The sequence below is a fragment of the Lepidochelys kempii genome, chromosome 5 (assembly GCF_965140265.1).
Source record: "Lepidochelys kempii isolate rLepKem1 chromosome 5, rLepKem1.hap2, whole genome shotgun sequence".
Taxonomy (NCBI): domain Eukaryota; kingdom Metazoa; phylum Chordata; order Testudines; family Cheloniidae; genus Lepidochelys; species Lepidochelys kempii.
In genome coordinates this window covers 98160355-98188072 of record NC_133260.1, presented here as the reverse complement: position 1 = coordinate 98188072, position 27718 = coordinate 98160355, and the positions used below count along the sequence as shown (strand labels likewise).

The 27718-nt window shown below is 40.0% G+C and overlaps 1 protein-coding gene across 2 annotated transcripts; it reads left to right on the top strand.

Moving 5' to 3' along the window:
- The first annotated feature begins 314 nt into the window (after positions 1 to 314).
- On the top strand, positions 315 to 19765 carry ANXA1 (annexin A1). 2 transcript variants are annotated; one of them, XM_073345139.1, is made up of 13 exons: positions 315 to 398; positions 2802 to 2881; positions 5865 to 5958; positions 7041 to 7135; positions 9119 to 9232; positions 10355 to 10445; positions 11290 to 11369; positions 12293 to 12349; positions 13815 to 13908; positions 14696 to 14791; positions 16183 to 16241; positions 17206 to 17328; positions 19353 to 19764. In XM_073345139.1, the coding sequence occupies exons 2-13, from the start codon at positions 2816 to 2818 to the stop codon at positions 19407 to 19409; spliced, it is 1026 nt and encodes a 341-aa protein (XP_073201240.1). In that variant the 5' UTR covers positions 315 to 398; positions 2802 to 2815; the 3' UTR covers positions 19410 to 19764. The 2 variants fall into 2 exon arrangements, with proteins under 2 accessions (XP_073201240.1, XP_073201241.1); XM_073345140.1 differs by lacking the exon at positions 315 to 398 and having other exon boundaries at positions 2807 to 2881; positions 19353 to 19765.
- The last annotated feature ends 7953 nt before the right edge of the window (positions 19766 to 27718 follow it).

Genomic DNA, 27718 nt, shown 5'->3' with positions numbered 1-27718 from the left:
GGCTTTATTTTTATCTCACACTGGTTTCAAATCTATTGACTTCAGTGAACCTCACCCAGTTTACACCAGCAGAGGATCTGACCCCAGAAGTGTTAAAAAAAAAATGACAGTATCCTAACATTTCTGTCATTCTTTCTTTCACTCTGAAATCTGCTCTTAGTTAACTCCAGTGAATGGTTTTGCATGGCATTTGTGTGTGTGTGTATGTGTGTGTTTTGGACAGAGCCCATATTTAGCCTTCAAACAAACATCAGCCAATCATTGGAGTTGTAGAAATATTCTCTGGTTGCTAGGTGTGGTCACCCAACGGCTTTATAAAAATCACAAGCCTTAGGCTTTCCTCTTCTAGGCTGCAGCTTCCAGAGAAGTAACACTTTTTTAGCTGTGTGAAGCAAAAGGTATGCACTTTTTAGTTCTTTGTGGGTCTGTGGGGATTTAGCAAACTTTAACAAATATGTACTACAGTACATTCACCAAATGATTTTGTGCAGTTTTCTGTAGATTGTGTTGGTTGGCACAGGCACAGATGGGTGCAGTCATTTCTTAAAGTATTGCATTTATATTCAGGGGTGGGAACTGTCACAATTTTTCTTTACTTGAGGTACACAAGAAATCTTGCATAAATATTAAGGATTGGAGAGCATATTTGCTTGGAATTACCTGGTATTCTGTTTTTTAATGGGTTACCATGGAAAGCTATTTTTACAGCAAAACTATGAATAACAGGAAACTCATACCTTATATGGAAATGATTTTTTAAAAGAGCTTTTACTTTGACAATAGTTAGCTGCTTAAAAACAGTATTCATTGTTTCACAAACTCCAGCTATAAGTGAAAAAGAAACCTTAGTGATAGTCTTAATAAGGAAGCCAAGAAAACAATCTGCTTTTATAATTAAACACTCATGTAAGAGCAACTTAGTATGAGTAAGTGCTGCAGAATCTGGTTCTTGGTCTGCTCAGACTTTCCATTAATTTTTTCTCCATGGGTGAGGCTGTTTCTCTCCTTTCTGTAGTTTTTTTGTGTCCCAAGGACTGGCTTTTGATACATATAAGAGTGAAGCACTGTTTCTTGGGTGCTGGCAGGAACATACAGGAGGCATGGACAATAGGTACACAAACACTTCTGATGTCTACACTATCAAAACTTTTTGCTAATGGGGTTCAACAACGTTAATAGACTTTCTTTCAAGACCAACTTAGTGTGCTATAAAACCCATCATGCTGATCCATCTAATATAGTTCCTGGAGAGGCAAACCCCCATATGAAATGTGGTATGCAAAGGTTTGGCCTGATTCCAATCTTACAGCAGTGTAAATCACAAGTAATCCCACTGAAGTCAATGGAGTGTAAAAAACAATGTAAGATCAAATTCAATCTCTTGTTTTGTTTCCAAAGACAAAAATTAAAAAGTATTTGGCTGCTGTTTAATATTACTACAGAGATTCAGCTTTTGGATAGTTGGACAAATTCTTGCCAGACTTCTGATAATCAGCCAAATAACTTTTCAAGTACTTATTAGAAGCAGGAAGAAATGTCTCTCCCCCTCATGGTACCTGCAGCTTGGTCACTTTTTCTCCCTTTCCATTGTGGTCATTTCTAGATGGTGCCCCAGCCTGAGGTTGGGAGTGGAGGGAAGTTTAGGAGAAGGTACCTCTCCTTAGTGATCCTGGCAAGAGTCCAGCCAGCTTCTCCATTTTCTCTTGATAGCAAATTCAAATCCTCTTGCTGTTGTTCCTCTCTAGCCCACTTCTCCTGCTAAATTAGGCTTTTCACTCTCAGGAGTGTGCTCAGAGACCCTGGAAGTGTTTTCCTGCACTCTTGCAATCTTTTATTATCACTTATAGTAAACTATCATGTTGCTCCAATCAGTATACATTGTTTAAACTGGGCTATAATGAATTTCATCACATAGACTCATTTATTTCTTAACCCTCTGAATCAATTGAACAAACCAAAGTAAGGTTTTTAATGCTGTCAGAGTGCTGTTTACCTTGTAGAATAAAGAAAATCCCGTGAATAGTTTACTAGAAGAAAATGGATGGATTTTTTTGCCAAAATGTCTGTATGGAAAAGGGAAATGAGGGTCTAGACTTTCTCCTGCACCAAGATCTGGTTGACATAGGAGGGAGGGAATCAGTTATGGCTACCTGAATCTCATGCCATATCTACTTAGCCTCGGTGGAAATTAGAGCAGCCTAGGGGTTTATAGCAACTACCTATGGTCCTAAACGGACCTTACACTGGCTGAAAATTTGCAGAGCAGAGCTGTGCTCTGACTGGCCTCTCCTTACCTGCATCACAACCTCTAGACCAACTTAGCAGAATTCATAAAAGAATTCGAGGTTTATATGGATGTGAAGAAGAAAAGTAACTTTTGAAAGGCTACAAACCCTCAAAGCCAACTTCTAACTAATGGGCGGGGGGGCAGGAAGAAATTTTTCTGTGGGTTTCTTTCTCTTTCCTTTGAAACTGCTGATACTGACCAATATTGGAAACAGGATGCCAGGCTAGTTGCAACACTAGTCGGAACCCCTCTGCTTCCAAAACATGTTCCAATAGCTAAGGCTCCATGTGAGCAATTGCTGAATGCCATAAGGGCTGCCACATATACCTCACACATTCACTCTCAACTCATTGTGTCTGAATTTGCAGACATTACTCAGCCTCCCACTGTAGTCAACAGGAGCATAGCAACTCCAGGATTGGGACTCTTGCTTACAAAGTGCTTTGGGATGCTATGAGGATGAAGGTGATCAAAACCAAATTTTGTTTTCTAGTATTTCATTTTCTCCCTCTAGAAACTTGGGTCAATATGTCGATGGTGCAAGCATTTCTGAAGCAGGCCTGGTTTATGGACAATGAGGAGCAGGAGTGCATTGTAAGTACTGCAACCTCCCAAGAGCATAACTTTCACATACAAATGACTTTAGAAACACAGTTAAAAACATCAGCACAGATTGCCAAAATGTTGGAATCAATCTGTATTTTGTTATATACTTAAGGGATGAAATCATTCCTTATTGAAGACAATGAAAAAATTCTCATTAACTTCATTGGGGCCAGGATTTTACACTAGGTACTACTAGCATATGTTTATGATGGCAAGTCCAGTATCAGATAACAGATATTATTCTTATTTACACACAGTAACATCTAGTTACCAGTTTGTATCCATCACCCGTTTGGGCCAACCATTTCAGTTACTGTAATGAAATGTCATTCTGTGTAGCCAGCTGTCATAAATATAAGGGGAAGGGTAACAACCTTCCTGCATCCAGTACTGTAAAATCCCTTCTGGCCAGAGGCACAATATCCTTTTACCTGTAAAGGGTTAAGGAGCTCAGATAACCTAGCTGGCACCTGACCAAAAGGACCAATAAGGGGAAAAGATACTTTCAAATCTGGGGGGGAGGGGAAAAGGCTTTTGTCTGTCTGTTCTGTGTGCTTGCCGGACACAGATCAAGAAAGCAAGCAATCCAACTCCATTAGAATTAGTAAGTACTAGCAAGGAAATGTGTTAGTTTACTTTTGTTTTGGCTTGTGATTTTCTCTGTGCTAAGAGGAAGGTGTATTCCTGGTTTTCTTTTTGTAACTTTAAAGTTTTTGCCCAGAGGGAAATCCTCTGTGTTTTAAATCTGATTGCCCTGTAAGATTAGCTTCCCTTCTAATTTTAGAGAGGTGCTTCTTTTACCGTTTTTCTTTCTAATAAAGTTCTGTTTCTTTTAAGAGCCTGACTGATTTCTCTATTGTCCTAAGACCCAGGGGTTTGGGTCTGTGATCACTTTGTAGCCAATTGGTTAGGATATTATTCTCAAGCCTCCCCAGGAAAAAGGGTGTAAGGGCTTGGGGGGATATTTTGGGGGAATAGCAACTCCAAGTGGTCCTTTCCCTGATTCTTTGTTAAATCACTTGGTGGTGGCAGCGTACCCTCCAAGGGCAAAGAGTTTGTGCCTTGGGGAAGTTTTACCCTAAACTGGTAGAAATAAGCTTAGGGGGTCTTTCATGTGGGTCCCCACATCTGTACCCTAGAGTTCAGAGTGGGGAGGGAACCCTGACACCAGCCATTGATACTATAAAAAGCAAAGCTAAAATGAGTCCATCTGCCACACAAGGGAATATGGACACCTAAAGACTATCAGGATGGAATGACATTTAAAGAGGACACAGGGACCCCTAGTGCCATGAAAATTTAAAAAACAAATAAAACAAACAAACATAGGAAGCCAAGAGTCTGAGACTAGTAATGTGAAGGAAGAACTGATTGAATCAAAATAAGTTATTTGTTCTCATGCAGATATGGTATGATTTGGATAAAAATGATTAGGGTGGGAAGGGTCACTGAATATTGTAACAAATGGGATCTCAGAAAATGAGTACTGGGTCCTAGACTCATCAATGATACGGAAGGATTTGCAAAACGGAAAAGGGCTGCATCATCTAAAAAAATTCTGATGATACAGAAATATGATACATTGTTGATACACCAAGGAGGATGTTGAGAACCTTCAAGATGACCAAGCTGATTAGGGCAATGGGTAAATGGATGTCAGTGATACACACCAGTAAGAAGTCACAGTATATGGAGAATGTAACATTCCTTGATGAAATAGGAGACGAACCAAGGAACCAAGGAAAGATTGTAATAGTGTGAAGTTGGGAGCTCTGGTCCGGCTCCTCTGTGCTGGCTGAGTTGTGCTCAGGGCAGATGGTGGACTGAGGTGGCTTTACACCATTTTGTGGCACCCCAGTCCGGCAGCTTTTCTATCCAGGGACTGCCTGAGCACAGCAGCCTTCTGGCCAGACTCCCTTTTCATCAGCATGGCAGCCCCAGTGGCAGCATTACAGCCTGGAATTCTTTTCATGAGCAGTTGCTTTGGTTCAAAAGATTCGCCATGGCAGCCAAAGTAAAAATTAAATCATAGGGCATGTGTGAGACCTTGGGGCACTGAAGTAGGCAGTGCCTCCTCTTAATGTGCCACATCTACCAACAATGATCCTGGTGCACATTTAATAGTATTCAGTACATGTGACTCTCCCTAGTCTAGCTTTGCCAAAATACATGTGTATGTTAATAAACACATACAATGATAAAATTAGGGAAGTAGGCCATCACCCAGTTGCTTAGTGAGATATCAGCACTTCAAGTAGATTAAGTAGTTCATTTTGCCCTATGCATCACAATGTATCCAGTGCAAGTACACCTTGTTTCTTGTATCTTCTTCCTTAATCATTCACTTCTAAAGTTCTTTAAAATATACCCAGTAAAGAGAGAAAAGGCAGGAGGTAAGACTGAAGACACAGAGAACAGATGATTTATTCTATGAAAGTTCAGATGTTGGCATTTGACCCGTCTGATGTAGTTGTATAGTGTGCTATCATACCTCACACCCAAACAGATTTGAATACCAATAGTTTGCACTTACATATTTTATTTCATCCTAGGATTTCAAAGCATTTTACACATTAATTAATAAAGCTTCACAACACATCTGTGAGCGAAGAAACTACTAATCTCATTTCACCTGTGGGTAAAATAAGGCACAGAGTGATTAAGTATGCTCTTACATTGGTGGCAACACACTGACTTCAGTGGAGTTGCTCCTGGTGCACTGGTGTTGTTGGACCAGAAACAGATCCTACGTGACTTGCCCAAGGTCACACAGCAAGTCAGTGGTAGGGCTGGTAACTATATAGCTAAATAGCCTTGTGCGCTACTCTTTCCCTTCTTTAATAATGGGGTTACATTTCCTTCGTTGATAATGGCACAGAGAGTACAGTTTTCCCAATTAGGAAACTCACATGAGCATCTTCTTGGCATAAAAATCAGTCTCTGTGAAATGACCAAATTCTGTTTCTTTTAGAAAAATTCAAAGGGTGGATCCGCAGTCCATACCTACCCTAACTTCAGTCCATCATCTGATGCTGCCGCATTGGACAAAGCTATAACTGCTAAGGGTAAGAAGACTAAAAATATGACACACAGTTACAGAATTAGGATTTTTCCCCAGGGAAGTTAAGAATGAATAACCTTAAATAAAATGACAGAACCAGAGGTAACAGCATTCAGCAGAGAAAACTCATACATATCTAAAAGACTAGCGAGTTATCAAAACTACTGAATTCTGAATGTGTCACATGGGAAAAACCTGAACGTTCTGATTTCTTAACTTTGTGTTTCAATTTCAGACTGTAACGCTGCATTAACAGTTCTTGCATTTATTGCACAAAGGGTAACAATATTATAAATGTAATCTTTAGAGAACTGAAGGAGAATTTTATTACATGCCAAGTTAATGATTTTGATTTGATTCCCATAAAATGTCCCCAAGATTAAGAAGATGTGAATTTGCTGATACTGTGCTATGTGCTGTTTCAATTACTCTTTTGTCTTTAATGAATTTCACATTGGGCGCTTTGCCCAGAATATGACATCTTTTTCCATTAGACTTACTGAAGTTAAACATGAGCGGGATAGCTAATAGTATTTATTCTATTTAGCTATGGCCTAGTGTGGGTACTTTGCTCAGAACATTTCAGTGACCTTGTATATGACACCATAGCAAGCACGGATTTCAGCAACCTTTAAGGAACCTATTTATCTGCTTTCTTGGCTATAATCACAACTTAGTAAATTAATTACAACATTTTCTCCTCGGATAAATGTAAATGTGTCTAGCAGTGTAAACAAGACAAATTTCAGAGAATATAATGTACAAATCATGATTTGATTACATAACTTAGAGAGACAGGCAAGCAAAATGGAAGGATTATGAAAATGATTTAAAAAGATTTCGCAAAAAGAAAAGGAGGACTTGTGGCACCTTAGAGACTAACAAATTTATTTGAGCATAAGCGTTCGTGAGCTACAGCTCACTGCATCCGATGAAGTGAGCTGTAGCTCATGCAAGTTTATGCTCCAATAAATGTGTTAGTCTCTAAGGTGCCACAAGTACTCCTTTTCTTTTTGTGAATACAGACTAACACGGCTGCTACTCTGAAACCTGTCATTAAAAAGATTTGTTTTCCATCACTTTCAGGTGTGGATGAAGCGACCATCATTGATATCTTGACTAAAAGAACCAATGGACAACGCCAGCAGATCAAAGCTGCATACCAGCAGTCTAAAGGAAAGGTACAGTAACAAGAAGGCTGCCGTTAATATGCAGCTTGAGTTTTTCAATATTTGCAGCTAGTCCTACCATGCAGTTTTAGCTTCCCAAAACATAATATTAGAAGGAATCTTCTCTATGTAGTCGCTGAAGGCTGTGGCTGGGAATGATGAGGTTGTACTGAAACTACATTGCAGGCTCAGATGCGCAAATGCTATTAATCTTAATGGCCATCATCATTCTGAGGTAAAGTTCCAGGCTCTAATCCTGCAAATCATCCAGCACCTTAAAGTCCCAATGGACTCATTGAGAGCCATTGGGAGTTGAGAGCTCTCACTAATACTTTGGAGGCATTTAGTACTTTGTAGGATTATGCTCCAACATAGCATGAGAAGAGCTGATGTGTTCACTTGTTATCGTGGATATCTGTATGAATTGCCAGTCTAATAGTATATAGAAAAGCAAATATAAAGGGCAGGACTGTGGCTAACCCTTGTGCAGGTATTCAGGGGGAAGGATGCAAGAAACCTTGTGCATCTTGGGTAGGGTTGCATAGGGTAGGGTTGCCAACTCTCGAGGATTGTCCTGGAGTTGCCAGGAATTAAAGATTAATATTTAATTAAAGATTATGGCATGTGATGAAACCTCCAGGAATATGTCCAAGAAAAACTGGCAACCCTACATAAGGGCCAATTCCAGTCAGAATATCTGTGCTTGGAGAACCAGGGGAAATCTCCTCCATGTGTGCTCAGGGTGGGGGTATCATTCCAAAAGGGGCAAGGAAGAGGCAGAATCATGGCCCTGCCTCACTGCTACACCAGCCCATTGAGTGGGTCTGGTGCACAGGCTGCTCCATCTTAGTGGATGTTACAGACTGCACCCTTACTGCCCCCTGTGCTCAGGGGATTGGGGATCATTGTATCTCCTTGAAAAGGGTGTTGCTCTGCACCTTCCTACAACAAACTCTCCACTCTAGCCCATAACTTTATTGTAAACTGAAATATTATTTAAACAATCAACATACCTAAATTACTGAGCCTTTACCTCCCCTGCTAAGTCACAAAGAAACCAGCAATCAAATTACTCTCCCTGAAGTGGCTTGCAGGGAACCACTAAGAAAACAGTTCTAATAAAGTGCCTCTTTTTGATCTAGGTTTCCTGTCTTCCTGTTCAGCAAACCTCACTGTGGTTTACATAGCCTTACCCCGCCCCAGAGAGGAAGCCCCAGTTTTGCAGTTTTCTTATTTTATTAAGGCCTACATTAAAACTCAGTTTCAAAGTCACAAAGAGCCTGGTACTTTAAGTTGTCAGGATCCATCTCACCCCTTTTTAAAACTAAAATTTAATTTTCAGTTTTGACAACATGAAAGATTTTTAAAATGCTAAAAGCATATTCTCTAGGGACCTATGTACTCTAGTGACTGGTGGAGTATCAGAAGCTAAGCAGAATTCAGCAGATATTAACTACTGAATCTAGTGCTCCCGTAGCAGCCCCATTGATTTAGGAGGTCCTAACTTGCAGAACAGAGTACCCCTGCTTGGTGTATCAATAAAGAGGTGACAGATTCTTAAAGCAATTATTAGAGTCTTGTTTTTGGGGTGGGCATAGGGCTATAGTTTTTGCACACACTGAAATGTCAAGAACTGCATTTAAGTTAGGAAGCATTGGTATATAGGATATGTGAAGATCCACTACTAATCCTAAATTTACAATATTTCTAACGTCACTTGCCAGTACTGAGCTTGTTGGAAAAATCTCTATTTTAATAGGGTAGGAGAAAGAGCACTTCTGAACACTTTGTAATAGCTAGTTAAAGAATCATCAACATGAATAAAAAGCAGACAAAGTACCCCAGGCTTACAACGTGATTCTCAAAAATGGAAGGTGAATTTTTCCTAAGGTGCTCATGGGAGGTGGAATAGGATTACTCAGTCATTTTCTGGGTGCTTCTGAACTGTGGGTTTTTAAAGCTTGCCAGCTTACAATTGTTTATCCTTCCTTGTAGCCTCTGGAAGAAGCTTTGAAAAAAGCCCTCAAAAGTCAGCTTGAAGACGTCGTCTTGGCTTTGTTGAAAACTCCAGCCCAGTTTGATGCTGAGGAGCTCAGGGCGGCTATGAAGGTATGACAATAAAATTTCAGCACAACTCCCAACTTAAAAAACTCTGCAGCTATCCTTGCTTATATTCTGCAGTTATATTTAGATTCTAAAATTGGTTGCAGTGCGAAATAAGAACACCAATAAATTCAAAGTGTCAGACAAGAGTAGCATCTGTATTATTTATTTAAAAGTTTGTGAAGATGCATCCATAGCTTGCAAGTGCCAATCAGTTAAAAGTATGAGCGTGTATAGTTCTAATTTCACCCTCTGAAAACTGGACTATTTAATACCCTGGTGCAATAAAGCCAAGTTATCGATTTGCACCTGCTAAATAATTTCCTTTTGTTTGCTTCGTGACTATAATTATTTCATCAAGTTTGTTAACATCTGATTTTACTTGCATCAGTTCAATGTGTACAGTCATCTTGAATACAGTATTTGGTTCTTGAACAGTTCATTTTGTAGACTAAACAAGAAAAATTCCACGTAGAAAACAAGCTTTCTGAATTGCCCCAGGTGAATCAGAAGGAGCACAAATGGACCCCTCCTTACCTTTTAAAAAATATACCACCACCACAAAGCAGCAGAATGGACTAATTCTTCAAAGCTAAAGTTATAGTCAGGCCAAGTAAAACCTCTGATGGAGAAAACGTATTTAACACTAGACATCTGGAAATATAATCCATAAACTAAAGTTCAGTTGGCAAATGCAGCCCTTGATAGGGGTTGAACAAATGGTGCTCTTTCATTTTTGTCATTTCCCTGTAGCATTTATTAAACTACTATTTTTTTTAAAAAGGAATTGTATTTCCTTCCACCCAGTTTTCTCAGAGCAAGCCCGACCTATAAGCTGCTCAGTCTTTGTAATACCTGTCTCATACATTAGTAGCATTAAGTATGATAAAGAGGAACTACAGTAAAAATAATTTATAGGATGGTGTGAAATGATTATTGTTTCTGATTTACTGGAAGGCTTGGCTCACTGTATATGGGCTCCCAGATGAAATAATCGTCCAAAAACTTATGCTTCTGTAATCAAGAACATTGATTTTATAGTTATCACATGTGGTTCTGTGCTTCTAGATGTTATGTTTCCCTATATATATAAGGTCAGACAAAATTTGCTCAACCATTTTCCAACAGGGGTTTGGAACAGATGAAGATACCTTAATTGAGATTCTGGCTTCAAGAAACAACAGGGAAATCAGAGAAATCAACAGAGTCTACAGGGAAGGTAATTCATAGGTTGTAAAATTACATGAACAGAACATATCATTGGGGAAGGAATAAAGGCATGTTTGGTCAAGCTGTTTCTCTCCCTAGTGTTGGTGATTTTGAAGCATCCATGGCCAATGCATCTGAGAAATTCCATTCCTGGCATTAAAAGTTTCACTCCAAAGCAGCAGGAGAGACCTTACTGTCCCCTGCTTCTTCCCATGTAAACCAGACTCCTTATGGAAAATGTGACTCAAGGAATTTATAAAAAGAGATGGACCTAAAGCATCCTCCCCTTCTATGTCTTGCCCACATGCTCAGGGTTTAGCTGATCGCCATATTTGGGATTGGGAAGGAATTTTCCTCCAGGGCAGACTGTCAGAGGCCCTGGGGGTTTTTCGCCTTCCTCTGCAGCGTGGGGCATGGGTCACTTGCTAGAGGATTCTCTGCACCTTGAAGTCTTTAAACCATGATTTGAGACATAGGTTAGGGGTTTATTACAGGAGTGGGTGGATTATTACAGGATTCTGTGGCCTGCGTTGTGCAGGAGGTCAGACTAGACGATCATAATGGTCCCTTCTGACCTTAAAGTCTATGAGTCTATTCCCAAGGTTAGATATTTGGATCAGAATCCAGACTTCACAGTTCATCTCAATTTATTAGTAAACAAACTAGAGAGAGCACATAAAAATTATTCAAAGACAAAGATAACAATGGGACCCAAATCAAAATGACTAATTCCAATATTGATAAAAACACATATTTAAGTAGGAGATTTGGAACTGGAGGGAATATTTCTATAAATGAGATGAAATAATTCTTTAAATTATCATGGGATTTTTTTTCTTATTGTTTTATTGTAGAGCTTAAGAGAGATCTTGTAAAAGACATTGCCGCAGATACATCTGGAGACTTCCAAAAGGCTTTGCTTGCTCTAGTCAAGGTATGCCATGTTCAAATACTTCCAATAAACTTTATTTTTAAGAAGGAGTTAATAGTCTTGATTGAGTTAGATGACATATGTGCATCAGCCAGAGAAACCATGGGCGACTTGTTTATTGCTTTTTACTCTGTATTAAAAAACCCCCAAAAAGAAATCTTACTATGTGAAGCGAAATTTCTCTCTAAACAAGTTGATATTTAGAATAATGTTTTCATCCAACTAGAAGTTACAGAAAAATCCTAATTTTTACTGGCCTCTGTTTTCTTTTAAACTTTTTCACATGATCAGAGTTTATAAGTATTTTGAAGGTAATAATAGAAGTGATAGAAATTATTTAATCTCAGAAGATGGCAAGTTAAACCGCAATGCCAAGAAAGCGGAACATAAACCTTTCAACTAGATATTAGGAAATATTTCTTAATAGTAATATAGCTGGATAAAAGCAGAATGTGTGGAAGATGGACAAATTGCCCTATATGCAGATATTTAAAAGCAGATTAAATAAAACAGTAGTGGGCATAATATATAAAATCTGTCTGTAAAGTCAACAGGTATCAGACTCCATGATTCAGGGATCTGAAGTCACAATCTGTGTGAAATTTCCCCCGCAAAATGAAGAATTGAAATTTAAAATATCATCATGAGATAAAATTCTTGATCAGAATGAAAATTATTAAGTCTATCTTAAAATGAGTTAAGTGTCTGAATTTTTACCTAATGGTTAGATTCTGACACCCCTTATTTTATGGTGAATAGTACTTTACTTCATAAGTAGTCTCAATGAAGTCTTAGAGCAATCGACTTACCCATTGGAACTCACCTTATTGCTCTCAAACTTCATGCTAAAATGGCATAATGGGAAATGACATTCTTTCCAGGGTTATATAAACAAAATGGTAACGTGAGATAATGAAATTTTTTAGGGTGACCGAAATGAAGATGGCTGTGTGAATGAAGAGCTTGCTGACAGTGATGCCAGGGTAAGAAAAGGCTCTGCACTCTATTTGAGAAATGTGTTCTCTTGTCTGTTTTATTTCCATGCTCAGCATAGATTGTAACAAGCACAATCTCTCTAGCTGAGGTCATTATATAATCTGCTATACTGGTGTCCTCCCTACCCCACCCAAGATCTTTTATTAGTTTAGGGATTGACTGAGTCTCTTTTCTTGGAGAATGCTGTTAGAATATGAGCAAGTAGAGGTCTGTAGTGTGACTGATAAGTTACCGATGACCTCTTCCTTTCATATATAAAAAACAATATATCTACCAATTTCTGACAGGGGAAAGAAGCGTACATGGGTGAGAAGAACCACCTGCACCATCCTAGCCAAAGGAAACTTGGTAGCACTCTCCTTTTTAGCTACAGCTTTAGCTTTGTAATCATGGGCTTTTCAAGATTCCTTGATACTTATTAGTATGTTGTTACTTTAGATTTTAGAATCTTTTTTATGAAAGTTTGAATACCACAAAAATTTCCCATAGTACAGCTTCTAGATTAGTGTGATTTTTTATTATGGGCAAACACCCTGGCCAACAACACTGAAATAGCAGTCTATCCTGAGCTTTTATGCCTGTAGGTAAAATCACGTCATCACTACTTTAATTCAAAGCTTCAAAATTGATATAAAGGCCAGCTGGTTGGCCTCATTGTAAAGCTCAGTCCCGTAGTATGTGAGTTCAGTTTCCTAGTATGTGAGTTCAGTTTCCTAGCACATGTTTGCTTTCAAACACACACATACGCATGTCTGAGACGACAGCACATTCATCCTTTACAATGGAAGGGGTACATTACAGCACTCAGTAGAATCTCTATAGGTCTATTTAAGTGCATCGTTGTTGGGCTCTAAAGGGAGTACTATTGCCAGTTCCTTTGCTGGATGGAATTAGCCATGATAAAGGGGTCCTGTCCCACAGGTGATTATTGTGGGTGGAGGATGCCTGAGAGCTGGGGAAAAGGAAGAGGATGAGTCTGGTTTTTCTGGTTTTCCATTAATGGCCGTCATGGAAAGAAAAGGAAGATCTGGTGTGTAGCTTTCCCATATTACATTTCTGTGGAATTCTTAACTGAGTTTATTTCATATTTGGGTCCAGCAATAGAAAGCCAGTCAATCCTGTACTTTCCACATTGACAGCAGCATACTTCTCTCAGGAACAGTCCTGTTAACAAATGTTTGGAAATGCCAAGCACAGGTGTCTAGTGGCCTGTGAAACTATTATGACTTTAGCCAAGAATGCAGTAACAGTGGGAAAAACTAAGAATAATAATCCTCTGGACAAGTTTGTGGAATGTGAGGCATTCTATATTATGTATGGAATGTCCTTAGTCCTTGATGAAGACAGTGGTGCAAAGGCCTCTGTTTAGCTGAGGGTGACAGCATTAGATGTACAGTATTCCAGGTTGTCTCATTGTAAGGATAATATACAAACTTCTGTGCTTTACAATAGGCCTTATATGAAGCAGGAGAGAAAAGAAAAGGAACAGATATCAATGTATTCATTACCATCCTTACTACGAGAAGCTTCCCACATCTTCGAAGGGGTAAGTTGAATGAAGCTTTCGGCCTCAGGGGAACTGTATTTTAAAAATGCACCTCTCGTATATCTGAGTAACAGGTGTCAGAAGTATTGAAACACCTTAGGATGTGAACCAGTACTCACTTGAAATCAAACAGTCTTTCCATTGACTTCAAAAAACACATTGGACTGGGCCCCAATTTCTAAAGTCAGGTGCTATATCAGTGTAAACAGATGCTGTATAATCCAATGAACAGAAACATGCACATGAGAAGGTTATTTCAGCAAAGGCTTGAAATAAGTTATACTTATGAAATATATTCCCAATACACACATTTTGGATGCTGGTATACAATAACTGGTGCATAAAGTGGACATTTCACACTATGGGTTGAACTGAATCCCATTTTGAGGATCTTCTAAAGTAAATGCAGTAGATGTGTATCTGTCTTAACTTGCTTTTTGGAGGACTGTTTGTGCTTCAGGGAACAATCCAATGCACTAACTGACTGAGGTTAGGAAGACATATGAGCAGGTTATCACATAATTAACTATTATGGGGTTTCTTGTGATTTCCTCTGAAGTATCTGATACTAACCACTGTTGGAAACTCAAAACTGCTGCAAGCTTTTCAAATTGTAGCTTATTTCCTACACTGTATATCTCTTGCTGATCTGATGACATCCTCAAACTGTTAGCTAACTGTCTATTCCATATGTTGGACATCAGAGAACTGTCTAACATTAACAAAATGAAGAGAGCAAGAACATAGTATTTTCCCAGTTTTCACGAAGCTTGATATCCATGTCTAGTCTTTCAGAAATATTCCAAATTTAGCCAACATGACATGAACAAGGTACTGGACCTGGAACTGAAAGGCGACATTGAGAACTGCCTGACAACGATTGGTATGTAATCCCCCTTGCCAAGTAATTCACTGCTTCTCAGCTGTGCTTCTTTCCATATTAACTATATGAAAGTCAGAAGTAAACTATTTTTCATTGCCCAATGGGAAAGGATCCTGGTCTCCTACTGTGTTTCATTAAAAACTAGCATGGCTACCATACATGACAGTTTGGTATCTGACACTTTGGAAAGTTCAACTGGAAAAAAATGGAGTAAACAGGAGTTATTTCAAATAAATAAAAAATATATAAATTAATGTGTGAAAATGCACATTTCATAAAGAGATGTTTTTGTTGAAATCCACCTATCGAGTCTGATTCTTATTTGTACTAAAGTTGCTTTATACCTCTGGCTGTGTAAAAGGCCCAAAGAGCAAGCATAAAATTAATTTAAACTCACTTTAAGGCTCTTTATTCTTCCAGAGTGGTATAAAGTTGCTCCAGTGTAAATACAAATCAGGGCTGTAGAGTTTTTATTCTCCACACTGATTTACTTTCCATTTTGATAAAATATTATAAATCATCCACCTAAGGCACTGTCAGGAGAATATCTTTGTAAAGACTCAAGGCAGATGTTTATGTTACATGTCTGTTATTATGCCCTTTAAACTTTCTATTCACCACGAACAGTACAAATGATGGGAGCCTAGGTGGAGCTACAATACTGGGGACTGCCCTGTGGCTGACCAATCCTGACTTAAAACATCACACCTCAGTGGACTGAACATGGGACTGGGAGTCAGGAGACCTGGATTCTGTTTCTAACTTTGCCACTTACTCTTTGGGTGACTTGGGCAAATTGCTGATAGACAAGGCTATCTCCTTTCTAACATCTCCTGGGCCCACTTCAAAGGAGGGAGGGATGAGGCAGAACCATGTTCTCTCCACACACACCAGCCGGAGTGAATCTGGCCAGTGATACAGAAGAGTTGCATTCTCTCTATGATGTGATGAAGTGGGTATGTCGCTTGTGCACCAGAGAGCTCCAGGAGACATTGAGTCCTGTGGATGCAAAGTGCTGCATAAGTGTGAAATATATTATTACTGTACTCCCAACCCAGCTCTGAGTGTTTGGTGCAAACATAACACACCAATTAGCTTTATTCCTTTGCTAGGTTAATTTGGTCACACACAAAAAATGGAAAAGTACCAACAGCACCCTCTAAAATACATCATGATATTAGGCATATGGTTGGTATAGTTAATTTATTCCAGTTTAGAAACATTATGCAGTGAGCAAACTGCTTCACTTTGCCACCTGAGAACTGGAGCGTATTTTTTAACCTCATGCTGGCAAATCCCAACTCAGCACTGACTACAGTACCCTTCCCCCACTTTGCATGTGTGCTTTACTTATGAGTCATATTTAACTCTGTCACATTGTTTCATTGCAGTGAAATGTGCCACAAGCAAACCAGCTTTCTTTGCAGAAAAGCTCAACTTGGCAATGAAGGTAGAGTATGCTGAAAAACTTTTGTTTGGGGAGGGAGAACCTTTTAATATAAGATGACAAACTGGGCCAGAGCATCCTGCCATAAAAAGCCTCTCAGGAGGAAACTAGAGGGAAAAGAATTCAGTGAGTTTCCATACACTTTCCTGTCTGGTATAAGGGGCTCAGGGTTTTATCTCTATAGGAACTCATCGGCATCTACCTATCTACAATGGACACAGTTAAAAAGTTAATTTGATTTCAGTGATATTAACAGTATATAAAATGGGGAATACTACTAGAACTGATAATGTCTCTATACCCGGAATGACCTTTAAGAGCATGCCAATGGAAGCTGTATCTATCTAGTAACTTATAAGGCCTCATCACTGTAGAAGTTTGGAGATCACATGAGACCATAAGGGCCACTCTAATGAGGATGTTTCCCCATCCCTGTGGTTAGGAGTTTACTCACATAACTCCCATTAGCATTAATAGGAGGTATGCATAATGTAAACCCAATTGTATCAAGATGACAAGACACCTCATGTTTTTATTTAATATAGAGAACCTGTGCTTTCCCTGACGTTGAAAACAAGTCAGATTTCACTTGTACCTCCACACACCAGAGGAAAATCTGCTTCTCTAGAGAACCCTCGCTTTAAGGGGCAGTCCAGGGCCGGCAGAAAGCAAAGGAGCCTTACCAAGCATATTTCTACACTGTCAGGGGGCTGAAAGGGGAGAATCTGAAGGCATCAGAAGCAGTGCAGGTTCTGGGGCCCCAGCCCCATGCTCATTCAGACGGGGGTGGTCAGATGAATCCACAGCTATTTTTGATTTATGTTGCAACAGTCCATTTGCCCCCATTGTTTAACATGCAATTGCTTTTGATGTGAAAAAGCATACAGGTTGTCAAAACAAACACGTACCACCGTGATTTAAGAATAATGCTTTGTATGCCTAGGTAATCATGATTTATTTTTAACAGGGCTCTGGGACACGCCACAAAACACTGAACAGAATCATGGTTTCACGTTCTGAGGTTGACATGAATGAGATCAAGGGCTATTATAATAAGCTGTATGGCACACCTCTCTGCCAGGCCATCTTGGTATGTTTTTCCTTTCAGCTGAAGCTATATCAACTACTGAATGTAAAATGTTATTGTAATTGGCTGGCTCAGGAGGCTGGTAATGGGCTTGATAGCGACCCTTTAGGTCACCAATTTTAATTCAGGCGGGGTTGAAAAATCGTTACTAGCTGATGTTTCATCAGTGAAAATGGTGGTTGGGCTGAGTCCTTTCCTGGTGAGTCAGGATGAGTCACAAAAGCCATCGCACATGGCGATATGCAGCACTCTTTGGCAGTTTCAGCCAGGTGGCGCATCCGATGAAGTGAGCTGTAGCTCACGAAAGCTTATGCGCAAATAAATGGGTTAGTCTCTAAGGTGCCACAAATCCTCCTGTTCTTTTTGAGTAAACATAGAAACTGAACTACTCTCTCCTCCTTCGCTGTGGTTCCACATGAGACACAGTGGGAGGGCATGGTAGAAATTCTTACACTGCCCCTGTCCTTGCTGTAAGGATCCTGGGGATAGACAGAGGGCTCTGGTCTTCAGGGGTGCCCATCTGGCACTTTTCCATTACCAATTCTGCTGCTGCATGCCATATAGTTGTAGCTGTGTTGGTCCCAGGATATTAGAGAGACAAGCTGGGTGAAGTAACATCTTTTATTGAACCAATTTCTGCTGGTGAGAGGGACAAGCTTTCCGGCCACAGAGTTCTGACCTGAAGAAGAGATTTGTGTGGCGAGAAAGCTTGTCTCTCTCTCCAACAGAAGTTGGTCCAACAACAGATATTACCTCACCCACCTTGTCTCTTTAATTCAACTACTGAAATTAAAAAAAAATATATACCTCTAAATAGGACAAATTAATATAGCATTGAAAAAAGCTGCTTTCCCAGAGCAGTAAGGCATCCCCAGCAGAACTCAGAGGGTGAGACCCTTAGCTCGTGTAAATCACTAAGTAATGCCAGCTTACGCCAGCTACAGATCTGTCTCTCTGCCTTTAGGCTTACTTTTTTTAAAGGCAAAACAAGAATGCACTTATGGAAAATTTAAACAATCTCCTAGTAGCTCACTGATTTAAATGTACCACTGCCAAATAGCTTTCTGAGAGCTACTGAATACTCACAGTAACAAACACAGTGATTGTAGAGGAAACGTACAGTACACGGACTAAAACACTCACATTAATCTTTGCCAGTATCTGCCATTTCACAGATAAAATACTGGAGATAGTACAGTGGTGCAATTTACTAGTATTCTTAATATATATCTATAAATGATTCTTTCTCTCACATGATATCGCACTGTATCCCATCTTGATGCAAAATTACATGACTGCATTAGAACATTGAATCTGATACACATGCTATCTGAATCAGGCAAGATAGTACATGCTATCTGAATCAGGCAAGATAGTACATGCTATCTGAATCAGGCAAAGCCTAGTCACACTTAAGAAAACATGGAGCTTAATAAATTAGCTGCTCATGGAAATCATACTCCAAATTGTTGAATTCTGTGAGCAATTAAATATCATGACATCTAAAATTATTTCAAAAGAACCCTATCTTAACACAAGTTAGGAATAGCCCAATCTTAATATGGGTTAATTATAGTTTAAATAAACATTCATGTTAACTGATAAAGGAAGATTTTCCATTTCACCCATTGTAGGGAAGTTAAGCCACTCGATCGGGACTCAGGATATTCTCAGCTCTGCCACAGACCTACTGTATCAACTTAGGCAAATCACCTAATGTCTTTGTGCTTCAGTGTCTCATCTATAAAATGAATCCTTTCTGGTTCCCACCATTGTCTATCTTGTCTGCATATGCTGTGATCCTGAAGACTTTCTCATGTGTTTAGTTTTATGCACTCTGAGTAGTCCCATTATCTTAGTGGGACCATACAAAGTTCATTGAGTTAATCATGTGCGGCCTTAGTTTGGGAAAAGAACTGTCTCTCTTAGAAGGTGTATATCCAGTGTCCAGCATAATGGGGTCTTGATCTTAGTGGGAATCTTTAGTCAGAACTGTAATAATAATTTTAGTGTTCTTAAATTGACAGGATGAAACCAAAGGAGACTATGAAACCATTCTGGTGGCTTTATGTGGTGACAACTAAGTTTCATGATGTTCTGATGCGTTCCAGCCTTGTTACCGAGGTTATCATTCCCTTCGTCTCAGCTGTTTACAAAATATAAAATGGCTTTAAACAGAGATGGATCTCTGGTTTGGAGTGTGGTCCAGACATGTACTATCTGGAAAATCTGTAGCCTGGAAAATGTATTTTGATATTACTATTCTGTGTGACATTATTAATCCCTTTTTTTTATTTATCCAAAACCAAAGAGTATACTTAAAGGTTCTATTTACTTTAAAAAGATTAAGCATATACAAGGTACAGTTTTTCTCTGAGCTAGGCAAGTGTAACTTTACAAATAAAATTAACCTGTGAAGAGATCTAATATGTCCTTTATGGCTTCTCTACATTTTACGCCTGATGTTGTTGCATATAGCATATGCAAATGAATGAGAATTTAAAACAAGGAGAAAAATTCAACAGCTTCCAGCAGCACAATTAAATTCACAACTTAGATAAAACATAACTGAATGGGATTACATAAATGAGTCTCAAAAGCAGAACACAAGATTAACTAGCAATGCAGTGTATTTTTTTTTTTAATGAAAGATATCAGCATCATGAAAACTAATGCTGCTTCTGTCTTGCTGTCACCAATGGTGAAGGCTGTGCATGGGGAATGCTATTCAGATTCTTTTTCAAAATTTAGAACAAACATAAAATTGTGCCCTGAGCAAAGTTTTCACATATAAACAACTACAGTAGAACCTCAGTGTTATGAACACCAGAGTTACGAACTGACTAGTCAACCACACACCTCATTTGGAACCAGACGTATGCAATCAGGCAGCAGCAGAGATCAAAAATAAAATAAAATAAAAAAAAGCAAACAGCACAGTACTGTGTTAAATGTAAACTACTGAAAAAAAAAAAAGAAAAAAGGGAAAGCAGCATTTGTCTTCTGCACAGTAAAGTTTCAAAGCTGTATTAAGTCAACGTTCAGTTGTAAACTTTTGAAAGAATAACCATTATGTTTTGTTCAGAGTTACGAACATTTCAGAGTTACAAACCTCCATTCCCGGGGTGTTCATAACTCTGAGTTACATATAGTAGAACCTAAAGGCTGAACACAAAAAACCCCAGGAATGGCTCGATGCTTCACTGTGTTAAACAAGTTTTACACTCGTATAACTCTTAAGTGGTGAAATATTTTATTTATTATTATTATTATTTGTATTGTAGTAGTCTTAGGCCCATTGTGTTAGGTATGTTACAAACATAAGAAATATATAGTCCTAGATCCACAAAGGTATTTACATGCCTAACACGTGCAAATCAATCGGAGGTAGCCACCTAAATACCTTTGAGGATCTGGGCTTTACACTCGAAATAATAAATCCAAAGTTGTCATTGGTGGGCTTGATAGTTTCTCTCCTCACCATCCCCAATGTATACTCTCAGTGCAGGTCTCGCTTTACACCTAGAGGCCCTCAAGTCTACCAGTGGCTTAGCATGACTGGTTGTACAGGAAAGATTTGACCGTACTTTAGATATTTGTCAGTATGAAAATGTTTGATGAAACTGGCCTTAGTAGTTTATAGACAATTCATGCTCAAGAAGCAAATATTCAGTGAGACACTGTGTGCCACAGAAAGGAGCCTTTGGGACTGCTCGAAGTCATTTAGGTAATAGCCTCTGGAAGTCAGAGCTTTCCCTTCCGTAAACATGGTGGTGGTGGGGCGAATGATGCTCTCTATGGTTTTTTTCCTTAGGGACCAAGCCTGCAAGGCCCTACTGAGATACCAGAAAGATAAGGGATTTGGGGCCTTCCAAAAACAATGGAGGAATAAACTACTAAGACTGGATCCTCCAGTCTGGTCAAGCTGCACTGACTGTGGCATTGAAGGTGGGGACAAAGGTGACTTTCACCCGCTTTGGGGAACCCCAATTCTGGACCTGAGAAAATCCACAGGTAGCAGGTTAAGACAGGTTCATGGCCCCTTTTTGGTTGTTTTGGTATGTCCACAGGGAATCCAGTCTGGTTTCCATTAATATATCTCACCACTGTATAATCATAGCTTTACTGATTCTGTCCACAAAGCATCACCACCTGAACATTGTGACTGCAAGGGAACTAATATAGAAACCAGGCAAATCCTAGCACTAACAGGGTCAAACAACATCTATAAAATTAAAGCACAATGTAAGCCAATATCACCATAGCTAAAGATAAAAATCAAACAGACTAGCAACACTATAACTAAACTATGTGTAAAATCAACTACAGATCAGCCTGAACATAACTAACCGCCATATATAAATTTAGTGATAGGTAACTTCAAACCGTTCAGAGACTGAATAATAATCCAGACCTACTGAAGAATCCATCAAGTTCTGCAGCCCTTTGTGTGACTAGGACAATCACCCTTCAAACCCATCTGATGTTATATTTTGCCGAGGGAAGACTGGCCTGCTTCTGTCTTCCAAAATCTTTGGAGGGCATACCGTTCTCACGTCTGGTGATGGTAGGTTACCTATCTAAAACATTGGATGTCCGACAGGAGGTGTCGGCAGCCTTCCCTTCTTAACTATAGGGAGCAGCAATCTAAAGGTAACTCCTTGTTGCTGCTACTCTGACTGACAATTAGTCCAAATTGCTTCTCCTTGTCCTCTAGGTCACATGGAATAGGATCAGCCAGTCTGGAAACCAGAACTGATACTCTGTGACCAATCTCAGCCAACCAATGTGAAACTCAAATGTGAAGAAAATAAATGCAAAATGTAGTGTGTGTATGTGCATGTGCGCTTTCAGTGTCCCCAGTAGCAAAATATTTTCATATGCATTTTTTGGTGAAAAAACACACTTCAAAGATCTGCTTCCAATTTGGCAATATTTGTGCAAATTTGGAAATAAGATTAATCTGAAAAGCTTTATGGTTATTTTGCCCATCTCTAGTTCCCAGTTCCTAAGAGCCTTTTGTCATATGTTAAAGCACAGCATGACCGTGGTTATCTAACAGGCACCTTTGCATACCTCTCTCCTCAGCTGTACTAAGCACGCTAAGGCTGCAGCTGAGCTCTGGCCCAACCTCTTTAAAAATATCAGGATTAGAACAGCAGGCAGAAAGTGTTTAGGAAAGATGATAAATGAAGGAATGATACTCCAGAGTTTTCCCAACATGCAAAATATAGAGCTCCTAGTTTGTTCTAAATATGCCCTTTCTGTGAACAAAACCTAGCGGTGAATCCATTCCAGGTCCCCTTGTGTAACAAGAACAGACCAAGGCAGGTACTGAGGACAATGATTGCTGACTTCACAGAACATCAGCCGATGCTGACGGCAGTGCAGAGCCACACTGTCCCAGGGAGAACTCTAGGGATAGACCTCGGGAGGAACGAGCCTTCCCAGAGCACCCTGGGAGGCAGGATGAGTGCACCAGCCAGCTCCACAGGCCATTGTAAAGGAAGGGCAAAGCCAACCCACCTTCCGCACCCCCCTTCCTTTGTGTCCTTCCCTGCTAATGGTAGGAGGGAGCGTCCATGCAATCCCCCCACATGTAAGGACCCCCACATTGTCTGGAGGAGCAGGAGGAAGAAGGGCCCTCTCTCCCACCTTGGCACCCACACAATGGTCATTAATAACCTACTGGTCCTAAGTGGTTGAGAATGCTATGGTTTATTCTTACAGTTTATACCCACCCTGTTAAAAGGGTCGATCTTTAGTTGTGAGTAGCTACAGCTCTGTTTTCATTTTCAAGTCTATGCTTGCTAACCTGAGCAATCCAAGTGCTTGTGTCTGAACTGTCATAGCAATTAGTACTCATTACAGTGTTGCTATTATGAATTTGGGTGTGGAAATGTAGACATTGCCTCTAACAAGCTGGTGTTGGCTTGTGGTGATGCAGAGGGGGTGCTTCCTGTTGTGGTTTAGAAAACATACAAATAGTACTGTAAATAAAAAAAGGTCATGGTGAGTCATTCCTTCTATGCAATGTTTCAAAGTCACTGCTGCAAGCAAATTAGTATTGTACTGGAATTAAATTGTATAATGGAACTGGATTTCAGCAAAGTGTGAAATGCATGTAAATAGAAACATATGGGATGAAATCCTGGTCTCATCAAAGTCCATGGCAAAAGTCCAGTTGACTTCAATGGTGCCAGAAATTCCACCACATCGATTTCTGTCTGTCAGAGTGAGCACTCACCCCTTGTGGCCCAGTGTGAAACCACAGTTAAGTTGTTGCCTCAGGCTTCCTTAGTGCAGGGGCTCCCAAACTGGGGGGTTGGGACACCACAGGGGGTCACAAGGTTATTACATGGTGGGTTGTGAGCTGTCAGCTTCCTCCCCAAGCGCTGCTTTGCCTTCAGCATTTATAAGGGTGTTAAATATATAAAAAAGTGTTTTTAATTTATAAGGAGAGGTCACACTCAGAGGCTTGCTATGTGAAAGGGGTCACTAGTACAAAAGTTTGAGAACCACTGCCTTAGTGGGCTTTCAATATATTCAATGAGGTTGTATATAGTGAAAAATACTCCTCCCAGGATCTAGTTTATTTAATCAATCACCCAATATGGTATGTAAACAAACCTTATGCTATTCTGCAGTGAACCCCCAGGCTTCTCCACTGCTTGGAGTTCTGCAGTCTCCCCTGTTGACTAAGAGTATCTCACAATCTCTCTCTGCCTGGACAGCTCTGCTAACTCAGAGTATCTCTTGCCCTACCTGCCTGGAAATCTTCACAGTCTCTATGTTCTGGGGATGGTTCCTCTCTCCAGGAGCCTCTGTTCTCCAAAGAGCACCACTGGGAGTGGCTTCCTGCCCAGCTGTCCTTCAAGCTTACTCCCTGGGTTGTGGGGCCCCTGCCTGAGCTATCATAACCCATGATAGAAGTCCAGGTGTTCCTTAAGTAATAAACTACCACACAGTCATTTATCCATTTACTATCCACAGGTGGATCTGGGGTGGCACATTCTCCTTAGCAGAGCCTGTCACAGGAAGGCTGGGTGTTTGAGCCCTCAGAGGGCTAGCCCTTATGACACAGTCCAAAAAATGTATTTGAAACTGATTTATTTCCTAGGCTGCAGAGAAGCCAATATTTTGCTCTGCTGGTGAAACTTACCCTTTTCTGTAAGGTGAGTAGGAAGACTTTGGGCTGCAATAGTTTGGTGAACCAATATAGAGTATTCCTCAACATGTATTCACACACACCTGCACATACACCTTATCTAGGTAGGGAATGGAAGCTACACATGAAAATCCCATTTGAACAAGTGGGGGTCTCCCCCAAAAGTCTGTGCACACATAAGTGTGTGTTTCCCAAGTTGCCTGTTCAGTAGAAGACACCATCTTTCAAATAGCAACTGCTCAAATTCTTCAGGATACATACAGCAAGTGACAGCTTTTGAATGTGACAGCAAACAATAGATTAATGAGTAGGAAATGTTTTGCTTAATGAACATGCATCCGATGAAGTGAGCTGTGGCTCACGAAGGCTTATTCTCAAATAAATTGGTTAGTCTCTAAGGTGCCACTAGTACTCCTTTTCTTTTTGTGAAGAAAGAAAGGGGGCATTCTGTATTTTTTTCTTTTTGTTGGGCTCCTCCTACTTCCTCTCTTGCCGAACAAAAATGTGTAATTTACAGTGAGCGAAGGTAGTACGATTTGTTGCCTGTTATTCAGTATTCATGTTTTGATACATGGTCCCAAAACACCCTGGGGCCCAGCCATCCGTACAATAAGATAAAGAGGCTTGACCCAATGTAGTGTATTCAGAGTTGAAACCTGTATTGTCCCTTGATGCTTGAAAAGTGAAATTACTCCCAATTAGACCCCAGTTTTGGAAACCAAGGCACAACTCAGTCTATATGCTCTGCGCTGGTGAGGTCTGTGGGGAAAAGAACCCAATTTCAACATTTGTGGTCATTGTGAAACCTCAAGGTGCAGCATTGCACAAAGATCAGGGTAAAGGCAAAACAAGACAGAATTATCTGTACAAATTAACAAAATCCACTCCTAGCAGCATGACCTAAGTGGATTTTTAAAAAGGACTCTCTTTCTAAGGCGATCATTGTTGCTGGGGAATCTTTAACCCAAAGCAAACAAAATTAATTTCAAATCCCATTCACTTCCATCTTTCCATCTGCCAATGATTCTGTAACGCTAACATCTTAAGCCTTTGCTGCAGCATGGGGCAATGGCACCTGTATGTCCCCTCAGTGGTCCAGCAAAGGCACCAGTTCTCAGCTTCCTGCTCCAAAGCAGTTGCTTTTCTGGATGGAGACCCTTGTCTCTTTCCCTTCTGACTCAGGTATTCCCAGGCTGCACAGGTCCCTGCCTTCAATGTGTATTTTTTCAGCACAGATGGGTTACCCAAGGACATCTCCTTGCTTTCTCTTCAAAGATGAATAACAGAATGATTGTCAACAGTTATAAGTTACCATGCAGCACTTCCTATGCAAGCCTACTTTATTCTTAAGGTAAAAATAATTACAGAGAAAAATATATTAAAAACAGTAACAGGACCTGCATGCTAGAATTAACCCCAACCCAAACATGGATTCTGGTAGGCCCAGTCCTGCCAATCCTACCCAAAGGATCGGGCCCCTCTGTGGACCATGGTTCCTGTCCATTTGTTGGATCAGGAAGAAGGCATGAGTGAGTTTAAAACCAGGCTATTTATCCAAAAACTAAAGGAATACTTGTGGCACCTTAGAGACTAACCAATTTATTTGAGCATAAGCTTTCGTGAGCTACAGCCCACTTCATCGGATGCATACTGTGGAAAATCTGTTAAATACTGTTTTGTAATCTTTTGTAGTGGTAAACACCCATTTTTTCATGGTTTGTATGTATATAAACATCTTCTGTATTTTCCACAGTATGCATCCGATGAAGTGAGCTGTAGCTCACGAAAGCTTATGCTCAAAAAAATTGGTTAGTCTCTAAGGTGCCACAAGTCCTCCTTTTCTTTTTGAGAATACAGACTAACACGGCTGTTACTCTGAAACCTATCCAAAAACTGTTTCCTTGTCTGTCAGTCCCTGAAGAATCCAGTCTGAACGAGTATATGCAAACCTTTCCAAGGGGGGATATTCCAACCTGAGTGAATACACCTAATCACTCCCAGCCATTGTCCTGTTTACCCTTTCCATGGAAATACATACAGTTCCACAATTGCATTTTTGACCCCAAAGGCAGGGCTGGCTCCAGCTCTTTCCGGCGAACGAAAGCAAAACAAAAACCAAATCTGGTTGAGCTGCCACCGAAGTGCCGCCGAAGACCCGGACATGCAGCCCTGATGATGGACAGAGTGCCGCTCCTTTCTATTGCCCGCCCCAGGCACCTGCTTCCTTCGCTGGTGCCTGGAGCTGGTCCTGCCCTGTATTCACCTAGTTCAATAAAGTTTAACTTAATTCAATAAAGTTCATTAAAGATTTTGCCGGAAATTGTCAGACTGTCACATAGCCCTGATCCAGCAAGATGTACAAGTGTATGCCTAACTTTAAGCATGTGGACTTCCCATAAATCAATATGCGAGCACGTTTTCTGCAAATAGTTTTCCCATCAATGAATATTGTGATATTATGATATTAGTCTACTCTGCTATAGAAAGATCTTAGCACTAAGATCAGCAAGAAGAGGAAAGCTGATATAAAATCTCACTAGAATAAACTGCACATATTTTCTTATCTCCCTGAGGCTAAGGCAGTGAAAAAATATGTCAAACTATGTGTTGGTGTCATGTTTACAAAGATTCACGAGCTAGCTAAGCCATCTGGATCAAGGCTTCCTTATTTTTGGCTGGCCTTATGGAAAGACATTTTCAGCTCCCTCTCCCACCTCCCAATGGCATGATGTAGTGGCAAGTCTTTCATAACAAAATGAAAAAAAGGAAATCAAACTTATACTAATTTTATTGAATTTACACCCTAAGCAGTCATTTTCACCAGCACAAAGTAAGCAGAAAACACTACCAGACCGGAATGGTAGCATTCACTTTACACTAGGCAAGGGGCAGAGCAATGCCAACAGACAACCAGGCCCACGGTTTTCCAAATAGGTGTTCCCCATTTTCTGCACTGTACTGCCACCTAGTGGGGTGTCTTCATAACAATAAAAGAAAATTCTGTATTAGAGCAGGTTTCAGAGTAACAGCCGTGTTAGTCTGTATTCGCAAAAAGAAAAGGAGTACTTGTGACACCTTAGAGCCACATTAGAGCAGAGATTTAAATAGAAGTGTTCTAAAAGCCAAAAAGGCTGATGGAGCTTTGAGCGTCAGATTCAGACACTGATTGTTTTCTATACAATCTGAATGACAGACAACTAAAATATTTAGCTTATTGTAGAAATT

Bases quoted from the DNA above. Each gene is read 5' to 3' on its own strand.
- ANXA1 (XM_073345140.1), top strand. From the start codon at position 2,816: ATGTCGATGGTGCAAGCATTTCTGAAGCAGGCCTGGTTTATGGACAAT. The intron at 14,792-16,182 runs GTATGTAATCCC...GTTTCATTGCAG, and splicing joins GAACTGCCTGACAACGATTG to TGAAATGTGCCACAAGCAAA. The intron at 17,329-19,352 runs GTATGTTTTTCC...TTAAATTGACAG, and splicing joins CTCTCTGCCAGGCCATCTTG to GATGAAACCAAAGGAGACTA.